General features: G+C 45.9%; 1 protein-coding gene across 4 annotated transcripts in view; it reads left to right on the top strand.

Moving 5' to 3' along the window:
- plcb4b (phospholipase C, beta 4b) overlaps positions 1–19,980 on the top strand; it is a 54,347-nt gene extending 34,367 nt beyond the window's left edge. Inside the window, exons 7-40 of one of the 4 annotated variants that reach the window (XM_030109805.1) lie at positions 1,293–1,436; positions 3,523–3,602; positions 3,720–3,773; positions 3,853–3,934; positions 4,302–4,402; positions 4,827–4,884; positions 6,979–7,087; positions 7,316–7,526; positions 7,616–7,709; positions 7,950–8,029; positions 8,130–8,214; positions 8,306–8,396; positions 8,493–8,588; positions 8,724–8,872; positions 9,092–9,187; positions 9,370–9,514; positions 9,593–9,677; positions 10,114–10,238; positions 10,972–11,023; positions 11,580–11,682; positions 11,885–12,049; positions 13,570–13,774; positions 14,197–14,285; positions 14,851–15,007; positions 15,084–15,133; positions 15,226–15,291; positions 15,634–15,749; positions 15,840–15,915; positions 15,995–16,170; positions 16,263–16,364; positions 16,449–16,506; positions 16,588–16,674; positions 17,044–17,080; positions 17,768–19,980. In XM_030109805.1, coding sequence (XP_029965665.1) covers positions 1,293–1,436; positions 3,523–3,602; positions 3,720–3,773; positions 3,853–3,934; positions 4,302–4,402; positions 4,827–4,884; positions 6,979–7,087; positions 7,316–7,526; positions 7,616–7,709; positions 7,950–8,029; positions 8,130–8,214; positions 8,306–8,396; positions 8,493–8,588; positions 8,724–8,872; positions 9,092–9,187; positions 9,370–9,514; positions 9,593–9,677; positions 10,114–10,238; positions 10,972–11,023; positions 11,580–11,682; positions 11,885–12,049; positions 13,570–13,774; positions 14,197–14,285; positions 14,851–15,007; positions 15,084–15,133; positions 15,226–15,291; positions 15,634–15,749; positions 15,840–15,915; positions 15,995–16,170; positions 16,263–16,364; positions 16,449–16,506; positions 16,588–16,674; positions 17,044–17,080; positions 17,768–17,844 — 3,501 coding nt within the window. In that variant the 3' untranslated portion in view covers positions 17,845–19,980. Of the gene's footprint in view, positions 1–1,292; positions 1,437–3,501; positions 3,603–3,719; positions 3,774–3,852; positions 3,935–4,301; positions 4,403–4,826; positions 4,885–6,978; positions 7,088–7,315; positions 7,527–7,615; positions 7,710–7,949; positions 8,030–8,129; positions 8,215–8,305; positions 8,397–8,492; positions 8,589–8,723; positions 8,873–9,091; positions 9,188–9,369; positions 9,515–9,592; positions 9,678–10,113; positions 10,239–10,971; positions 11,024–11,579; positions 11,683–11,884; positions 12,050–13,569; positions 13,775–14,196; positions 14,286–14,850; positions 15,008–15,083; positions 15,134–15,225; positions 15,292–15,633; positions 15,750–15,839; positions 15,916–15,994; positions 16,171–16,262; positions 16,365–16,448; positions 16,507–16,587; positions 16,675–17,043; positions 17,081–17,767 lie in introns of those variants that run through there. The other 3 variants (XM_030109804.1, XM_030109806.1, XM_030109807.1) reach the window with 3 other exon arrangements.
- The last annotated feature ends 1,191 nt before the right edge of the window (positions 19,981–21,171 follow it).

Raw genomic sequence — 21,171 nt, 5'->3', positions numbered from 1 at the left:
ACTAGCTTTAGAAAGTCTAAACAGTGTGTGTGTGTGTGTGTGTGTGTGGTGATGGTGGTGGTGACAGCAGACAGGAGGGCATTGCTTTGAAAACATGTTTATGTGCATGTGCGAGCGCACGTACACAGATACTGCAGCTTGATAGCAGCTCCTCCTGTTTGCTCAGAATGCCGCACGCTGTTCAGTAAGCAGCAGTCAAGCGATCGCAGGGCTTCTCCTCAGAGGCTAACTCAGTTACACAAACCCTTAGAGCTGTTTCCAATAATCCAATGAGCGGGAAAAGATGAATGGGATTGGATGATTGCTGCCTGGGATTCTCTGTTGCCTGTTGCTGTTAATTCGATCATATCCCAAACATGCATTACTATCTGCCAGTAGTGACGACGACGGCTGACTGGAAATCTGATAGAAAGATTGGGAGGGAGGGGCACTGCTGTTTTTGTTTTTTGTTTTTTTCACAGGGATGTTTTCAAGGATTTTCTGTTCCGCTGCTTGAACAGTCTGAAATGTGATGGGGACTCCAGTTATTGTGATGGAAGAAGGGTGATTAATAGTCAAAACTGGCTTATCTTAAGTCGTTTAAAACATTGTTTCCCAACATTTAGACACGGGAAGGACAAAAGCCTCGAGCTACTCTGAGGTTTTGTCAAAGAAAGCTATAATAAGATTCAGTTATGAATGAGAATAGCTCTGGGAAGCTACCCGATGCTTTTATCTTGATGGCTCCTGCTCTAATTGTTGGAAAGTGCATGTGTCCACCAGTGTTTGGCTTCACTGTAACGATCTTGCAAATCCTCATTGAACCAAACATGGAAACCTCCTAGAAAAGAAAAAGAAAACTGTCAGGAACCAATATTTCAAAGCTGGAGTGTCAAGCATAAGGCCTGTGAGCCAAAACTGGAGGGTTCAGTCCAGCCCACCAAACTCCCGAACAAATCGTTAAGATTTGAAAGAAACCAGATTTTATAACATTTCTTCAGAGTATATATGATTGTAGATATGAGAGATGATGGCATTAAAGAAAATGCTTTGGGAAATTGTAAACTAGCGTTAGCTGCAAAGCCATGACTTTGTAAAAACACACAGCTGGAGGACTTGGTTTTTCCATATTCCCTGTATTTTGCACCAGAAGGTATCATTCAAACTGGCTTTATGTTGAGATTTTTGCACTTCCCACATCTTTAAGCCATGTGCTTGGAATAGTTTGCGTTGTCTCGGTTAAACTTTGAGCTCATCACTGATTGTCATTTCATCAATTAACTGTGTGTATTTCCCCTCCCCTCTTTCTTCAGGACCCAAAGATCTTGTCTTCATTCGAGGCCATTGGCAAGACGGAGACAGACTTGGAGGGATGCATCATCTGCATTTGCAGCGGCACCGATCTGGTCAACCTCAACTTCATGTTCATGGTGGCAGAGAATCCCGACATCGCCCGGGTAAACGCACGAGGAAGATTCACACTGACGTTGAAGCACATTCGGCCTGGACCCAACACCAGCGCGAACGCTGCTCGGCCCCCTGGCCGTACACTAAATAAATTCAACAGCGTACACACAAAGGCTAAAAGAACACCCCGGTGCAATAAATATTTAATTCAGAGAGAAAAAGAAAAAGGGAAAGCCAGAGGAATGGTTCATGTACCAGCTCCTACACTGAGCCTTGATTCATTCTGATAAATAGACACATTGAGAATGACTCATTTTCTCAGTCTCACCTCGTCTCTTATCTTCCTGCGTGCCCTCCCGCCCTCCTGCTTTGGCTGTTATTGTCCCTTCTCCACTCGCTGCTCCGTCTCCTCTGTTGTGATGGAAGTGAAGAATGCAGCGCTCACATTAGATGAACCCAGAAAGCAGGCTGGATGTGTTGCCACCGTGTAAACACGTCACACTAAGAAAAAGTCAGGGTTTATTATTCTTTGAAGGCTGTTGTTATTATTTTTTTTTCTTTCTTGTTTTTGCCAAATCCTCTAAAAAACACCAAAAAAAAGACAAGGCAAGCTCAATCTTCTCAATATTTTCTCAATTTATCCTCCCACTGTTGGGCGGTTTATGGCATGGAGGATTAGTTTTTATCAGGCTGTGATTATTCAGACTGGGCTCGTTCGTTGGCTCATTGTTTGCTGTGGGCTTTTGGCAGTCATCGTCCATAAGAAAAATATAATTTATCACCAGGTTTATGTCGGTGCACTAAGCCGGTATATTCAGCTGTGTCACGGGGACCGGTAGACATTTTCTACCTCCAATCTGACAGGCAGCAGAAGAAATTTCACAAATTAGTGCAGCAAGAATCTCTGGAATCGGCATATTGATGAAGCGGCGATGTTCAACTCTTTTTCTTGTAAATCCATATCATCACACGGCATTAAATGCAGCTTCAAAGTAGAAATAAACAGTGAAGATTCAACTTTGTTTTTTAGGAGAAAAAAAAAAAAAAACAACCGAAAAGTAACCTCAGATCCAAAACCAGGATCACAGAGAATTATTTAAACAGGACGTGCTCCAAACCAGAAAATAACAATGTTGTTGAAACACAGACTTCGTCTTTCGTGGTATTTGCAGGATTCGGTCCATGTGGCGAGGTGTGTGCCAGCTCACACAGCGAATCCACAGTGTGTCAGTTTCATTGTTTACGCAGTCAAGTAAAGAATGATTTCTCATTCATGATTCTTGAAGTGAAGAAAAGCCCACTGGCGGTGACATAACGCGACTACAATGATTGAAAGTCAAAGCGTGCTGCTGGCCTTGATGAAAATGTTTTATATAATCTCTTTTAAAGATATCAGCCAGGCCAAAGAATGCAGAGTAACCAGCAGTTTTAAAGCAATCTGAAAATGGATGTTTTTGAGGGTCCATTCATTATGTTTCCACCACAGCACTGGTGTCTGTTCATTTCCCACAAGAAGACACACACACACACACACACACACACACACACACACACACACACACACACACACACCCTGACACCACCTCCCAGCACCTCCCAGCATGCAGGTAGCCCTCAGCAGCAGACCTCTGGAGATGACAGACTTATTTACATCAGCAGACGCGCGTTCACGCCAGCACACACTGCCCCGTGGTCACCACACGCTCAAACACACTCCCGCCGCCGCAGCCGTTATCCCGTCGAATGTTTTCACTGGGATGTCAGTCGTGATTTGCAGAAGACGACACACAAACGTGGACTTTCAGAGAGGTTTGACAGCGTTCACTGAAAGCGTGAAGCTTTCATTCATTCATCGGAAAGTGTGTTTGTGGGAGTTAGATCTGCATGTGTGTATGTGTGTGTGTGTGTGTGTGTGTGTGTGTCCCCTCCTGTTCTGTTGAGGTTGTGGTTCATGTGGGTGAATTAAGAGCCACTTGATTTGCTGCTGTTTATTTCCCTAAAGACACTTTCAGCTAAACACAATGCTAATGGGATGCCTCCTATTGGCTGGTGGTCAGTTGGTGTTTGCAGCGGGATGAAGTGTGTGTGTGTGTGTGTGTGTGTGTGTGTGTCCTAAATACTTTTTTCTGCTCGCAGAAATGGATCGAGGGTTTGAGGTCGGTGATTCACAACTTTAAGGCCAACAATGTGTGTCCAATGACATGCCTCAAGAAGCAGTGAGTGTATCTTCAGCATCCTCCACTTTCTAATCGCGCCGCTCTGTAAACATGAGGTATGGACTCTCAGTCTTTCTCTGATCGGTGTGTCTTTTTTTTTTTTTTTTTTTTCTTCAGTTGGATGAGAATGTGTTTCTTAACCAACGTGAATGGGAAGATTCCTGTAAGAGGGTAAGTGGAATTGTTTGCGATCATTCTTTCGTCTCCGTCCTTCTCGCAGCCTCTCCATCGTTCTCTCTTTCCTCCGTAGCATTACACGGACATTTGCATCAGGGAAGACAGAAAAGGGAATCTTCCAGGCCCTGAAGGACCTGGGCCTTCCCAGTGGAAAGGTCAGACAACAAGAGCCACATTTACACGGACTTTGGTTTTCAGTTTAACCCTTTATATCCCTTCAAGTCACTGCCTCATTACATAAACTTCTAAACTATTCAGGATGCCCCCCCCAAAAAGTTACAGAACTGCCCATTTTAGTCATTACACCAAATTATAACATGCACACCAAAACATGCAGTAATCTTGAAGGCCCGCCAGTTTGCGAATGTATCTATTATATATGAAATATTACATTTTTTGCTTTTTGTAGAACTGATAATTAGACCATTTGTTACTGATGTGATGGTCTTAGCACAGCTGCTGACCTTCTGTCCCATTGCTGTGCAGCAAAAGGTAATTATAAATGTTTCATCTCATCCACAGAATGACGAAATCGAACATTCTGACTTCACCTTCGACATTTTTTACGCGCTCACACAGAAGATCTGCCCTCGCACCGACATCGAGGAGCTCTTCAAGAAAATGTGAGTTTCCTCTTTTTGAACCTGCCTCGCCTTCTTTGTGCTTGCCACGTCTGTCATGTTAGCGACGAATCTTCCAAGTAAACAACTTGCCAGCAGCGTTACCTGGAGTCTGTACAGAGACAGTTAAGTCCTCCCCGGGTGTGACTGGCTGCATTTTGTTGGAAATAATCAGGAGAGATGTTTCTGCGCCTGCTGCACTAACTGTGTCTGGACGGCCTAACCTGCTTCCACAGTTCCAACAGTTCTGTCCGACGTTTTGTCAACAACAACAACAACAAAAGAATGGGTTTTATTGAAATGTTTGTGACTGCTTTCTAATTTTAACAGACTGACTGTGTGAGTGACTGTGACGGTTTTCTATTTTTCAGAAGCATAACATTTTGTTTTGTTCTTTTTTTTGTTTTTATCATTAATTCCTTTGCAGCAATGGGAACAAAACAGATTATTTAACTGTAGACCAGTTAGTCAGCTTTCTGAATGAAGTAAGCTCTTTATCATTAACTTCTCTGTGTACTTGGCTTGCGAGTGCCCCGCCCTGCAGCCCCTCCCTGCCTTTCCTCCCCTCCTGCCTCCTGGGTAGAAGTTGCCCTCCGGCCCAGACTGCGCGTCGGCCGACCCTCATTAAAGCTCCGTTAATGAGACGCGCGCGATATTTAACTTTCAGTCAGCCTGCAAGGGCAACTTCAGCCGCCTCCCCTCGTTCTGCATGCCCACCCCCGTCCCTCTCCCCGTGCCCTCCCTGTCGCAGCGAGCCTCTCTGTTGCTATGGCAACGGGAGGTTAGAGGTTTCCCGTCCTGTCGCTTCCTGCTTGGTTCGCCTAGCTGTGTGTGTGTGTGTGTGTGTGTGTGTGTGTGTGTGTGTGTGTGTGTGTGTGTTGTGTTGATGCTTTGCCGTGCCCCCTGTGTGTAGCTGCATACTTGCTTGGGTCCGGCCGCCGCGCTGGTCACGTCTGTCCCGCTCTGTGCTCCCGACTCGCCAATCAGATTAATTCCCACCTGGCTCTGTGAGTGGGCACTGTCGCTCTAATCATCTTCTGATGCTGTCGTGTTTTTGAATTCATCCAGCACACACCACTTCCTCACTTTTAAGCAGCACACCTGCTCGTGTAGGGCAACCTTTCATCTGATCGCACTACTGAGATTTTAAACAAACATTCTGATTTAACGAAATTGGCTGGAATTGATGCCTCCCTCTGCTAACACACAGTCCTGTGTTAAAACAGGTTCATGCAAATGAAAGTATTGTCTTCTTTTATTTTAAATCCTCTCTGAAACATTAACCAGTAATGAAGGAGACATTTTCCACCTTCCACCTTAGGAAGCATCGCAGAATTCAAATCAGACTCTCCACATGAGGTGGAAACGGCGAGATTCTGGCTGGCGAGTGACCAGAGGAGCCTGCAGCACCTCTCTGGTGCCTTCAGAAGGAAAGCTGTGGACACATTTGAATGTGACTGTGCCTTTTAAAAAGATCTCTAAAATGAATTTGAAGAAGTATTCTGCTGGTGGGAAAAAAATATTTTCAAGTGTTGAAGACTGTCAGTAACTGTCAACTGTCCAGGAGCGGCTACGCAGGAAAATCAGTCCAAATCAGTTCACAGTGAAAAAGGCTTCAACAATAAAGTGTAACACTAATCTTCCCTGCTGATTTTGCTGCACAAATAGAAAATAATAACAACTGAGTCAAATCAGTGAGCCTCTGTGTGTCTCCTATGAGTGGTTTTGGTCCATTTCTTATGGGGGAAGTTGCTCTGAGAAGTCTTTATACATGTTTTTTTCCACCCATCCTCCATTCTGATAAACCCAGCTTAGTTTTACTGTTGAATATTCTTAACAATAACATGTTATAACATGGAATAACATGTTTTATAAATGATGGCTGGAGACACTCTGGACAGACAACCAGTCCATCACAGGGAAAAAGAAAGGCAAAAACACTCTCAAATTCACACCTACTGACATTTTTAAGTCATCCAGAGAGACAAGATAAGAGTGCTAGTCGCTTCACCACAGAGCAGCCGACGCAATTTCTGACCAGTGAAATAATTTCAAGTCATTTGGAGATCTTTTAGAATTCCTGTCCAGTACGTCCACCATCTTTGTTCTGAAGGTGTTTGAGGGCCGCTCCCAGCACATGGCTGAGTCTAAACATTATATCTCTGAATTGAGATGCGCTCCTCAACTCTCTTTCAGCAGATTTCTGATCATTTGTCCATAATGTGAAAATAATGTGTTTTTTAAACTATATATTATACAACGAACTTAGAAATACACACTTTCACAGTTTCACCTTTTTAAACGTTCACTATTTCAGAGAGGATCAAACATTTCAAAGAAAGTCCACCTGAAAAACAATAATTTCCTGAGTACACATGCACAAGACTAGACGTACATATCATTTACATTGATATAAATGTACATTCAGAAGATAAAAGCGTAGAGACATCAGATCACACTGTGCTGTCGTCTGTCCTGTGTGTCTCCACATGTTGTTTCTACTGGCTTCAGTCTGTTTTGAGAAGCAGTCACAGGCCTTGTATGTGAGGATGACTGTGTGTTTCTGTGTTGCTCCACAGAATCAGCGTGACCCAAGGTTGAATGAGATTCTGTTTCCCTTTTACGACCCCAAGAGAGCAATGCAGATCATCGAGAAATACGAGCGAGACGACGAACTGAAGAAGAAAGGTAAAAAGAGCAGCTTTGGCGGGAAAACTGGCGGCAGAGAGACGGTCTTGGCTGTGCTGCCATCTACCTGTACAACCTTGAAACTGCAATATGTTACTGAATATTAATGTTTCCTGCCGAAGAAGGTATTCACAAACACATTAAGGAATGCAATTTACTAATAAACACGGACTCTACTGCATTCAGCCTCTAACAATAATTTAATCATCCAACATTGTTCTTTTCCAGGTCGCATGTCCAGCGACGGGTTCTGCAGGTACCTGATGTCAGATGAAAACGCTCCGGTGTTCCTGGACCGGCTGGAGCTGTACCAAGAGATGGACCAGCCGCTGGCTCACTACTTCATCAGCTCGTCCCACAACACCTACCTGACGGGCCGACAGTTTGGAGGGAAGTCCTCGGTGGAGATGTACCGCCAGGTCCTGCTGTCCGGATGCAGGTGAGCCGAGCCTTGACTCTGGATTTGCGTTTATGGTTTGTGAAGATGAGCGGACGTCTTCACGTAAGACTGAGCTTTGATTTCATCAGGTGTGTGGAGCTGGACTGCTGGGACGGGAAAGGAGAGGACCAGGAACCCATCATCACTCACGGCAAGGCCATGTGCACAGACATCCTGTTCAAGGTGAGTGCTGTCTCTCTGTTTGTCTTTTCATTGTGTAAGCCTGCCCCCTAGTGTTGACAGTACTTTACTGCATTTATTTGGGCTTCTTACCCAAGTGTGTCCAAATGTTTTTCACTGAGCACCAGATTTTGAGCCATTTAAAGTCTGACCTTGGCCTGAAGTGTCCCCCACTCCTCTGCTGCTCAGTCCCACTTAATATTCTGTCTTTCTGTCTTGTCCTTGTTTTGCTCCTCACAACAGGATGTCATCCAAGCCATCAAAGAGACGGCGTTCGTCACATCAGATTACCCCGTTATCCTCTCCTTTGAAAATCATTGCAGGTAAATGTCCATTAACAGTGCCAATTCAGGTTTTTGTGATTATCTGCAAAAATATATATTTTTTTTTCACATTTTGTCTTAATCACGTGTTTGTGTGTAGTAAACCACAGCAGTACAAGATGGCCAAGTACTGTGAAGATATCTTCGGTGACTTCCTCCTCAAACAGCCTCTAGAGAACTTCCCGGTAAATCCTTTTCCCTCGTTCTTCTCAGTTTGTTTTTATTCTTGATACTCAGACAGAAAGTAGATGTGGCATTCTGCTCTCTCTCTGTCAGATTGAATCCGGGCGCCCGCTACCATCCCCCAACGATCTCAAACGCAAAATCCTCATCAAAAACAAACGCTTGAAACCCGAAGTCGAGCAAAGTAGGTGCACATCTGAGCCAGTAAGGCCTGCTGTACGTGTGCTTCATTGACGAGAAGCCGTCTGACGGTAAACGTGTGTATATGCTCGCAAAACAGAGCAGCTGGAGGCGTTCAAGAAACACATGGAGGCAGGAGAAACCAACACCCCGGCCATCATTATGGGGGAGGAAAACGAAGACGACACAGAGAACGGTGAGCCTCCTGACACTCAGCGGGGCTAAAATGATCGCCTGCATTCAATTGAAGTAAAAGGAGAAATCCTAATATTTGCAGAGGAGGTGTGTTCAGGTGTTATTTCCCCCCCCCCCCCCGTGTGTGTGAGTGCAGGAGAGAAGGAAGGTGAGGACAAGGACTTGAATTCAGAGGCCCCCAGCAGTCTGTCAGAAGCAACCAGCGAGAAAGACGCAAACAGTGTCTCCCAGAGTAACGCCGTCAGCTCGAGGAAAGAGGAGGAGCGTAGCGACAGCATCAAGAAGGTCGGTTGGCACTTTGAGGGCGAGCTGGCCTCGAAAAACAGTCAGATTAACCACTTCACACTGCAGGGAGTCCAGAGATCCCTGACAGGTCTGATTAGAGTGGTTGTAACTGGCTCAGTTACTAGTCTCTTCATATTTGAAAGCAATGAGAAGCAATGACACATCATTCATTGCTGGACTTTTTTTTTTTTTCTGTGTTACACTTGAATGTGGTTCCAGGTGCCTGATGATGAAGCGACAGAAATTTCCGAAGCCACTGAAGCAACAGATGCAACAGACATATCTGAAGCGTCTGATCAAGACAATAACAAGAAGGCAAGCGTACAGCCGTCTGCTTCAGCCATTCATTCGTCTTCTATCCCTATTCCATCAAAGATAAAGTCACATAGCCTTCACAGGGCTAACATAGACAGACAGGCATACTATTATTTTAAAGCCTGACTCCGTCTGCCGAAGCACCACCAAAATCCTCATGCGCTTTGTGTTGACCTGCGCAGGGAGGCGACGTGGCAGAAGACTCCGAAGAGGCTCTGATTGCTCAGTACACCTACGTGGGAGCCACGACCAACATCCACCCGTATCTCTCCGCCATGGTCAACTATGCACAGCCTGTCAAGTTCCAGGGTTTCGATGTGGCAGAAGGTGAGATTTGAGCTGCTCACCCACAATATAGACCCTGAAAAATGCTTGTGTTTTTATCTTTTTCCTCCTGTCTTTCAGAACGGAACATCCACCACAACATGTCTTCGTTTAACGAATCTGTCGGCCTGGGTTATCTGAAGACTAATGCCATCGAATTTGTCAAGTATCCTTTGATCTGTCGTGAAAATATTCAAAATTATCATTAGAAATCCAGGTAACCACAGGATACATTTTGCTCATGTCTTGTGAAAGAAACCCAAATTATTCATTCACATTCAGCAGGAAAAAGCTCGTCTGAAATCTCATTTTTTAAGTCACTCGATTCGGGTCACCTAAAGTGGAGCTGAATGGTGGGTCAGCGCCGATGCTTTACAGCCATATTCGTTGCCGCTGCTGTCTGAAAAGAGCTGCGAGCCTCTGGGAGCTCGCGTGCGATCGGACAGTGCGGCTTGGCCTGACACTCCGACTCTCTCTCTCTCTTTCCAGTGGGACTGCTTGACCCAAGCTGTTCACACTAAAAATAGTCCTGCCCCACACACAAGCGCACGCTGAAGCGCACGTTCTCTTCTTTTTTGAAAATTTTCTGAGCGGCAGCGCAGCTACAACAAGCGTCAGATGAGCCGTATCTACCCCAAAGGGGGCCGCGTGGACTCCAGTAATTACATGCCTCAGATCTTCTGGAACGCAGGCTGCCAGATGGTCTCTCTCAACTTCCAGACCCCAGGTACCACAGCACGCAACATGGGACCTCTGACCTCACACACACACACACACACACACACACACACACACAGCTACTCCTCATCCAGAATACACACATGGAAGGCTCAGTGGAAACACTCGGCCAAGCCTCTGATCTGAGAACGAACCTCCGACCTCGCATAATCATACATCACGCTGGAAGCATCTTCTGCATCTGCTGCGTGCTTCAGCGTGGACTCTCTAATCGCCAGACCGCACCGCCAAGCCGGCACGCACCTGCGCACGTCCACTTCTATTCGGCTCACACAGATAGCACGAATGTTTCGCTGTCTCCAAATTCTGTGCGAACGGAGTTGGTTTTGATTCACATACGTAGCATTACCATTTCACGCTCATCTGTCACTGGCAGACTCTTCCCGCACACGGAGTCTTGCTGCCATGCACGCACGCACGCACGCACGCACACACCTCCACGGTGAGCGGCGCCTGTTGTAAAGCAGCTGCTGCCCTATGTCCAGAGGCGGGAGCGGCCGGACCATATGGCCCGCTGCGAGGGCGGCATGTGCAGGGCTGCAGGCGGGAGGGCGGGGACTAACCGAGCCGCCTCTGTGGTTTGGAAATGGGGAAACTGTCTTTCTCTGTAACTTTTTTATTCAGAGAGAGAGAGAGAGAAAAAAAAGACAAAACATTCAATGGAAACTTTAAACGGTTTGTTGTGTTTTAATCTTTAAATCTCTTCCTGCTCTCTTCCTCAGATCTAGCAATGCAGCTGAACCAGGGAAAGTTTGAGTACAACGGCTCCTGTGGGTAAGAACACCTCTTCACTCCTGTCCTCCGCTCATTTCCGTCCGCCCGGCCGTCCCCGCCTCTCTCTCTCTCTCTCTCTTTCTCTCTCTCTCTCCGGCTCTCTTTGAAGCCCATCAATTATAGCTTGTCACATCTCATTAGTGGTTGCCAGAAGCGACCGCCGCCACTATCTGCCCCTCGAGCCAATGAGTGCTGAGAACAAGGAAGCTCCTTCTCCCTCGCCTCACTGCAGTCATCTATCTCTCCCTCCCTCAGCTCTAATACTGTCCCCGAGGGCAGAGATTTTACTGCTAATGCTGGAAATCTCATATGAGAACAGATCAGGGCTTCTGCAGACGACCATCATCCCTAATGTTCCAATGATGGGTCCCTGCTAAAGCACACACACACACACACACACCGGAAGTGTGTGTTTCTGTGGATATGTGCTTCTTCTCTTGCAGTTTCTCTCATATCCAAAAGATTTGATGTTTTACAGAATATCCCACATGGAAATAAGAGGGCATTTTGTTTGTGTGTGTGTGTGTGTGTGTGTGTGTGTGTGTGTGTGTGTCAGGTACCTGCTGAAGCCCGACTTTATGCGGCGGTCAGACAGGATGTTCGACCCTTTCTCAGAGACACCAGTGGATGGCGTCATCGCCGCAACATGCAGCGTACAGGTTAGGTCACGCTATACTTAAGTCTTCCAGGAAAACTTGAGTATCCACAGAAGACTTTTACACATGAGTTTTTATAATCACTGCTAAAATCAGAATTTTGGATGCTTAAGTGATTCAACACACCTTGTGTATTATAATGATTCCTGAAGTTTGTGTTCTGCAGAAGCGATCATATTCATGTCCTCTGTGTCCCGGTTTTTAGGTGTTCTCGGGACAGTTTCTGTCTGACAAGAAAATCGGCACGTATGTGGAGGTGGACATGTACGGGTTACCGACGGACACCATCCGAAAGGAGTTCCGCACACGCATGGTGATGAACAACGGGCTGAACCCCGCCTACAACGAGGAGCCCTTTGTGTTCCGAAAGGTAAACAAGCAGGAAAAGACGTAGGAAGAGGCGATAGCGCGCAGTGAGTTCAGCGAAGGTGCTGCACACGGTTACACTCTTGCTGCAGTGTGATAAAACGTAGATATCTGCGCAGTACGAATAAGGGGAGGGTAAAAAAAAAAGAAGAAAGAAACCGAGCGAGAAAAGCAATGATCGTTGGCCGTAAAAGCTGCTTAATGTCTGCCTGTTCGACGACGGGAGATGGAGAGAAGAGATCATGATTGCAGCAGGAGTCCAGATGTATGTCTGTAAAAATTCAGATTCATGCAGGTAAGATGAATCAGGTTATATGTCAAACGTCTTCTCAGATGTTTGACATATAACCTGTTTCATCTTACCTGGATGACCAATGAGAACATGCACAGAAATAGAAGACGTCCAAGTGGTTATCAGTTCATCCTGATATAAAAAGCTTGAAAATTAAAAAGTAATTTTTAAAAAAAATTCAGGAAAAAAGGGGAGCGTGGAAACAAATAGAAAAACAATTACATGTAGAGGAGAGAACTGAATGAGAAAAGAAAGAAAGGCAGCATGAGGAAAGAAACGTGTGTGTGAGTGTGAGTGTGTGAGTGTGTAATAGTGCTGCTCTCAGCAGAATAAGAAGTCTCTCAGCCATGACTGTGACTCCCGCTTCCTAACACACACCATCAATCACAGCCTGCCGCAGTGCTGCTCGGCTCTCTCTCTCTCTTTCTCTCTCTCTCTCTCTCACACACACACACACGCACACACACAAACTTACGCTGTCCTATCAAAGAGGGCCATCATAAGCGGAGCTGCCGGCAACACTCGTTTCTCACATCTACACACACGCAGACAGCAATGCCCTCAAACGCCGCCACACTTTTCCCATGCATAAACACTCCGCAGCAGCTCCCCACAGTGCATCGGCAGGGCTGTGATTGTGGAAACACACACACGCATACACACACACACACTCTCTCAGTAGTTCTGCCCATTCATCTCCAGTGAGTATTCTTGAGCCTTATCTCTTACCTTCCCCTTCGCCTCTGTATTAATCACCCTCCCCTCTGTTCACTTATCTCCACACACAAGGCCAGTTAAGACTCTTTCTCTTTTCTTTTCTTTTTTTTTTTTCTCCTCTGAATGGCGTGCACACGCAGGTCACGAACACACATAAACATACGAATAATACACTCCAGGTTGTGTACTGGCCGTGGAGATGGCCTTGTCAGGAGTCAGATATTGGATGTGTTGCGCTGTTATCACTCGTCCTCTCCTGTATCAGGCAGCGACTGTCCCCTGATAGTGTCCCCTGCAGGTTCATCCTTGACCTTCCCCCTTTAACGATGCTGTTTCTGCTTCAGCCTAAAAAGGAGGCCACGTGCCTCGCTGCGTCGTCTGCCAGGATTTCAGTAGACTCCCCACGTCCCTCTCAGACTGACGACGAACTCTCAGGACTTCGTTTTATCGGCTCCTCGCCCCCTCTCAAGCTTCCTCAGTTTTTCACGCTGTTTTTTTTCCTTCTCTCACCGTAGGTGATCTTGCCCGACCTGGCGGTGCTGCGCATCGCGGTCTACGACGACAACAACAAGCTGATCGGCCAGCGGATCCTCCCACTGGACGGCCTGCAGGCCGGCTACCGCCACATCTCCCTGAGGAACGAGGGCAACAAGCCGCTGTCGTTGCCCACCATCTTCTGCCAAATCATCCTCAAGACCTACGTGCCCGACGGCTTCGGAGGTGTGGAAAGGGGGTTAAAGAAACCCACCTCTCTCTCTCTCTCTCACTCAGTGATATGCTGCCGTGGTTGGCTTGGTTTTAACGTTCACAGTAATGGCACTGATGATGATGATGACAGTGAATCTGCAGCAATAGACAGTTTAAAACAGGCACAAGCATACAAATGAGCAGGACAATTGGAATTGTCATTAAATAAAGCCGAGGGCCGTTCGCAGAGGGACCATTACTGTAAACCATTAGCTTTCCCCTGAATGTGTTTTCCCTCCGACACACAGCTCTGTACGAAGACCTCAGGAACTGTTTTTCCACTGCTTATTTAAAGAAGAAGTGAAGGTCTTTTATGAACTGTGTTCTTCCTGAACTCCTTTCATCGGGCTCATTCATTGATCTCTCCCTGAAAATGTAATTTTGTTGTGTTTCAGCTATCGTCGACGCTCTGTCAGACCCAAAGAAGTTTTTGACCATAGCAGAGAAGAGAGCTGACCAGATGAAAGCGCTCGGGATCGATACGGTACAAACAACAATTTCACTCCCTCTATGCTATTATAATGACTTCATCTATTATCCGGGTCTGATCCCTGAACCCAGATGTACCGCGGGACTGTGGGATTTGGCCAAGATGGTTATCGCTGTATAATTTATTGGTTTATTCATTAACTTTTGATTAAAATCTGTTCTTTAAATTTTCTATTTAGTTGTAAAATTCAATAAACTATAGATACTTCAGCAGCAGAGAAAACAAAACACATCCAATCAGTATCTTTAAAAAAAAAAAATCATAAACAGAATCAAAGCTGTCATCTCTTCTGCATCGAGAATTCAATTTAATTAATAAGACCAAACTCTCGTCCCACTCGCAGCTGATCAGTTGGCAGAAGAATGACATTCGATGACGTGCTGAAGGAAAGCTAAAGCTCTTCAACTGGCAAACTCTCAGTGCCGCAGAATCCAGAAAATAATTTGAATCTTGTCACTAATCGTTTCTTGATCACGTCTCGGTCAAACGTTGTGGTCGTTTTATCTGAAAGTCCTGATATAAAATCCATTAAAGCAGGCCCTCCTGGTGTTTGTTGCAGAATGACATCGCAGATGTTCCCAGTGGAAGCTCCAAGAATGACAAGAAGGGAAAGGGCAAAGGAGACACGGTGAAGGCCAGCGTGACGCCTCAGGCCAGCTCCGACATGGCCCAGACCTCCAACTCTGCCCAGAACAACACGACTGAAGCCAAGAAGGGTCGGTGTCCGCTCCACCGTCCGCTTAACACGCTGTGACGAATGAACGCAGGTCTGATTTCTCGCTGCCGTTTCAGATACTGCACTCGTGCCTAACGTCAGCATCGATGACTTGAAGCAGATGAAGGTGAGTGCCGTGACTTCCGCACGGCTCAGTCCGCGCAGCAGCGGTCTGTGAAATACCTGAAGCTCACGTGACGTCCGCCTCTCCCGTCGCAGACCTACCTGAAACTGATGAAAAAGCAGCAGAAGGAGCTCAACGCTTTGAAGAAGAAACACTCGAAGGTGGGTGGGAGCCTCAGCGCCTCCCTCGCCCCGGTCAGAGACAAGAGAGCGGCAGGCGGCTGCGCCTTTCATCTCCCTCCGTCGAGTGTGTCAGAAGCAGGAGCGCTCCGCTTCAAACACACACACATACGGCCACATCGGCTCATTAATTCTCCCTGAATCAAGCCCCACTGCGTAACGCATGTATAATGCTGTCTTCTGTTGAATGAATGAACATGGCTGCATTTTTATTACTCTGATTGAATTAATAATCGCAGCTTTGTTTGGGTTTTTTTTCACATTCTTTCTGTTGTTGTTGTTGTTGTTTTTATTGTCTGATCTGTGCTGTTTTGTGGCCGATAGGATCAAAATGTAATGCAGAAGTCCCACTGCTCCCAAGTGGACAAGATGGTTTCCCTGCACGAGAAGGAGAAGACGACTCTGGAGAAGCTCGTAGAGAAGGCCATTAAGAAGCGAGGGTGAGTGGAGGAACAGCCGAGGCGCCCTGCACGCCTGCTCTGCACATCTTGCTGACACTCGTCATGTGCGTCCTCGTGGTTTCCTCACAGCGAAAACAACTGCCAGGAGCTGAAGAAAGAGACGGAAGACAAGATCCAAACACTAGACACGGATCATAAAGCGAAGGTAAAACACAGCACTAATGGAGTCGCCTGCGAAGTGTGACGCCCGTACGAGACCAGTGTGTTCGTGTGTTCGCGCGCAGGTGAAAGAGATCACGGCGCAGCACACCAAAGAGTGGTCGGAGCTGATCAGCGGTCACAGCAACGAGGAGCAGGAGATGAAGGACAGCCACGTCACTCAGCAGTGCGAGCATCTGAAGAAGCTGCTGGCCACCGTTCAGGAGCAGCAGACCGTGCAGCTCAAACTCATTCACGAGCGGTGAGAGAGAGAGAGAGAGAGAGAGTGTTAGACGTTCTCACATGCGGCTCAGCAGAGGTAAAAACCGCTTCTCGTCATGTTTTGTAATTCAGGCAGAGCAAAGAGATGCGAGCCAACCAGGCCAAGATGTCCATGGAAAACAGCAAAGCCATCAGCCAGGACAAGACCATCAAAAACAAGGCGGAGAGAGAGAGGTGGGCTTCGGACCGCAGTGTGTTCAGAGCCGCTGCTTTGCTTTCCAACGCTCACTCGCTCTGCCCTGTTTCTCCCCCACAAAGGAGAGTACGGGAGCTGAACAGCAGCAACACCAAGAAGTTTCTGGACGAGAGGAAGAGGGTCGGTCCGGCTGTTTCTGTCGCTCAGCGTAAAGTTACGCTGCGCTGTAAAGTGACTGAAATCCCGTTGTTGTGTCTGCAGCTGGCTATGAAGCACCAGAAAGAGATGGAGCAGCTGGAGAAAAACCAGCGAGAGCAGGTGGAGAAACTGGAGAAGTTCAATGAGCAGGTAAAGCACGGAATGGAACGAAACAGTGACGAATGACACGTCCTCTTCTCCAATCGAACGGCTGGAATGTTTCACCACCTGCTTTCTGTTGAAACACCACCGCGTTTTGTTCACGCTCACATCAAAAACGTAACTCCAGCTTCAGAATATGTGCAGATCTTCAGCCGATTCCTCCCATCAGGATGTGACTCCAGATGTTTTGCAAGACAAAATGTTTGTGCTTCTTGTGTAGATTTTATTAGTGTAGCAACAAGGTGAAATGAAGGCTCCATCTCCACATCCTTGCGTTTCGTTCTGCCATCTGTACATGTCTTACATGTATGCCCATTTTTCTTTTGTTTTTAATATGATTTGCTTCTTCCGGCACAGCTTTTGAAATCACACCATGCAAAAAAACAGGTCCAAGGTAGGCATCTCCATCGCCCTCCACTCCTCCTGTGACACCCCCCCCCCCTCCCCCCATCTGTCAGTGCATCACTCTGTGATCTCCTTTCCTTTCATATCTTCCCTCTTTTCTATCTCTCAATCCCGTTTTTTTTCTAATCTTCTTTGTTTTTCCCGCCGCGCCCGTCCAAATCTGGATTTATCTGCTATTTAAACGGCTGCTATAACGAGCGCTCCCGGTGACTCACCGCTGTGTAAGGCCGGGAAATAGGCGGCGCACGACGGAGATTTCACACTTTATAAAAGAAATGGAAGAAGGGAGAGAAAAAAAAAGTGTTTCTTTCCTCTTTGTAGTGAAATTTCACTCACTCCCACGTTTCATTCAGCAGTTTGTTGGGGTGTGAGGAGAGCCAGCTCACAGCTTGACTCATTTATCAGCGTGACTCACCAGCTATTGCTAAGCAGAAACAGGCAGCTCACAACCTGTCCCGCCGCGCTTTCACTCCAGCTCGTCGTCATTTGCTTTCATGGTGTGTGACAGCGGCTCGCTGCAGATGTTTCCTGACAGTTATCGCTGCGACTTAGCTTGTGGTTGTATTACAATGAGGGGACGAACCAGCAGGAATGCTGGAGAGGCAGACGATAGGTTTGCCTCGGAGCCGGACGCGGACGAACTCTCACCTGCGACCGTTTTACTGTCTCTCCGAAGGCCAAGGACATGCAGCAGATGGTGAAGTTGGAGGAGGAGATGGACCGCAGACCTGCCACGGTGGTGTGAGCGACTGAGTCCGAGACGCACGCATACACACATACACACACACGCACACACGCACGCGTGCGCGCACACACACACACAGGTGCAGAAACACTCCACCACAGAACGTCCTCAACAGTCCGGAGACAAAACGCCTGCCTACGTGTCTCACTATTTCACACCACGCTCTCTCTCTCGAACACACAGCAGCCTTCTGAGTTCATTCACCCTCCCCCTCCACACACACACACACACACACACACACACACGCCGCCTTTATCCCACCCACTAACTTTGTACCACTGAGCCATCGGTGCTTGTCGCTGTTTGACGGGGGACTGAACCACTTGTGGAGACGGGAAGTGTAACCGCCCAGATGAAGCTACTCCACCCTCCTCCTCCTCCTCCTCTAAACCGTCACCTTCAATGCTCTCTGCATTTCATCAGCAAGAAAAACAAAAAAAAAAAAAACAGCAGCTCCTGGTGGAAACAAGCACACACGTGCACGGACACAGACACACGAACACGTTCACAGCTCATACAAAGATGATTATTACTACTAAACCCCTTTTTTTCCACTTTCCTCCCTCAAAATCAAACCCCACTAAACTGCTCCACCGACAGTGTTTAGGAGGAGAGGAGTTTCTGTAGGATTTCACACCACTGCAGCACAAAACGAATTAACTTTGTGAGATACACTGTATGCTACACACCAGTCCTGTTCTGAGCACTTTGTATGCGGTAGGCCAATAAAAAGAATAAAAAAAAAATGAAGTAAAGTGGACAATGTAGCGGTGCACTACTGTAGGTTTTTTCTGTTTCTCAGTAAGAATGTATTCAAAACGAAAAGAGAAATCACTGTAAGGAGCGGCAAAGCCCCCCCCCCCCAGCGACACCTAACCACAATGCAACTTGTTAGAATTCACAAAATGTATTATTGACTCTTTTATTTTCGTTGTTGTTGTTGTTCGACGATGTTACAGCCGACTATAAAAAGGCTTGTTGAGTCAGAAGACTATAAAGGGATCGTCGGGAGGAGAAGTTCACTTTGATCAACGTGGCCATTTTTCTGTTTTCTAGGAAGTTCCCGGTATGTGGTGAGACCGTCGTGCTTTTGTTTTTTTTTTGTTTTTTTTGCACTTGAAAATAACACGTGACTGAAAACACAAAAAGTAAGGGAATTTCTGTTTGCTAGATGTCTTTGTTGTAACAGTGACTGAAGTCCGATCGTTTCCCCTTTTAATTGGTGCATTTTTGTGGAATCAGCAGCAGAGCTGTGTGTCGTTCTCGCCGTTTCACTGCCAGATTACTTTTCTTTTGCTGTCGATTGACGTCTAAAGAAACAAAACTAATACTCAGCACACCTGCTCATCCCAAACCTGCATGTCCCATTTGAAAGGGAAATAAAGTGGTTCAACTCAAAGGATTGTTACAACAAAAAAAGCAATTTAACAAACACAAAAGTTCTGATTTTTTATGTTCTTGGTTTAGTTGTTTTTAAAAGCCTGTTCTCACTTTCCACATGACAAGATTCCACCTGCAGATCTGTAATATAGTCTCAGTTTGGAACTCGTGATCTTGTATACTATGCAACAAAAAAAAAACCCAGTAAATCCCTTCAAACTTTAGTGAAATTCTCTGAGAAGGATTGTGTTGAAAAATGTTACGAAAATCTTGTAATAAAAATATCTCAGAAACGTGGCTGCAGTTTAACGTAACCAGTCCCGAAGCAGTAACATTTAGTGGACATCCAACTGAAATCTTCCGATCTGGACTCCATTACGTTGAATTCATGATATTTCCTGCATTGAGGGGCGATGTGCTGAACTGTCTTGTAATATTTGAGCCAAATCTGGACGTCGGTCAGTGTTTCTAACCCCTCTGATCCTCATCGTTTCCCTCCCCCAGTTTTGAGCAGAACAGCTCAGATTTTCTGTCAGATTTCTAGAGAATAATATAAATAAAAGCCACACACACACTGAATTTCAGAGAAAGCTCCCTCTAGATGCTGTTGCTTTCGGGCCTATAGATGGTTTGATGAAGCAATACTCCAGACGTTACTGCAGGATCAAAGGTTTAATATGATGCATGGATGAACACTCTAACAAAGACCAAATTGACACAAAACACACCTGTAGGTATTTTGGCCTTTTTTTAAAAAAAAAAAATACATATATATCACTATATTTTGTCCTGTTTTCTTCTGCTGTAATCCATGTGAAGGGTAGACGGGATAATCTTGTATATACTGGAATGTACGTAGTTTAATTTCCATTCAGACGAGTTGTGTTCTGCCATCTAAGGGCTCGGGGGGGAAAAAGAGCGGGTCCGTCGGGCCACGTCGGGGGTGAAAAAAAAGACGTTTATCGGCCACTGAGTCCTATCGTTTGTTCTCTGTGTTTTCTAGCCTGCCCTGAATGCACCACACCACCACACAATATGAGGCTCTCACCACATATCTAGTGCAGAGATAAATGAGTAAAAGTGCTTTTAAAAAGTTACTCCATCGCTTTCAAATGTGCCACTCAGTGTCTGTTAGGACGTTTAAATTATTTTATGAATGATAAATGCCAAATTAAGGGGTTATTTATATGAAGGTATATATAAATAAATGAATATATATTATATATATTAGATAATGTGTAGTTTAAGATTATTATGTTAGAGGCTTTTTTGCACTAGTTGAATGTTTCTGTTGTGTGACTACATGTAACCTTCGGCTCTGGAGTTTCGTCAGGAAAGCAGATTATTTTTGCAAGGCAACATCACTGATTTAATTTCCTCCGTTTCTACTGTAACTCCTCTTTGTTTTCTATTGGAATTGTAGCTTGTCAACAGACATTCTGTGCGTGATTTTTGTATTTATATTGTACTGTTGAACTTATAGCAATGAAAATACTGTTGTTATCCAGCTCCTTTAATACTGTTTTATAGTATGTGTATCAATAAATCCAGGTGTAAAACGGGATTTTACTCATGTGGCTCGTTTTTTATGTGTGTTTTCTGTGCATGTCTGTCACGTGGTTGATCGAATTTCTTCAAATTTTGTGGATTTAGACGAAAAAAGAAACGAGAAATAAAATACTTGCGCACTTTTCAACACTAATAGTACTACTGGGTGTAATCTGTTCAAAGTATTGTAGAAAAAAAAAACAATCTCCCTCTGGAGGCCAGATTTATTGTCCACCGCGCGCCCGCCACGTGCACAAATCACCCACGCGCTTCTTTTCCGCATGTATTATCACATTCAACAAGTGGATTTATATTCCCGTCCCCCTCTTGAACGCACGCGGCTCCTGCTCAGACGCTTTGTTGTCATTCTAAGTGAAATATTTCCATCAGAAAGACGCGCGAAGCGC

This window comes from Salarias fasciatus, chromosome 15, assembly GCF_902148845.1.
Source record: "Salarias fasciatus chromosome 15, fSalaFa1.1, whole genome shotgun sequence".
NCBI classification, from domain to species: Eukaryota; Metazoa; Chordata; class Actinopteri; order Blenniiformes; family Blenniidae; genus Salarias; species Salarias fasciatus.
Note: the sequence above shows the minus strand (reverse complement) of the source record. Positions and strands in the feature narration are given on the sequence as shown.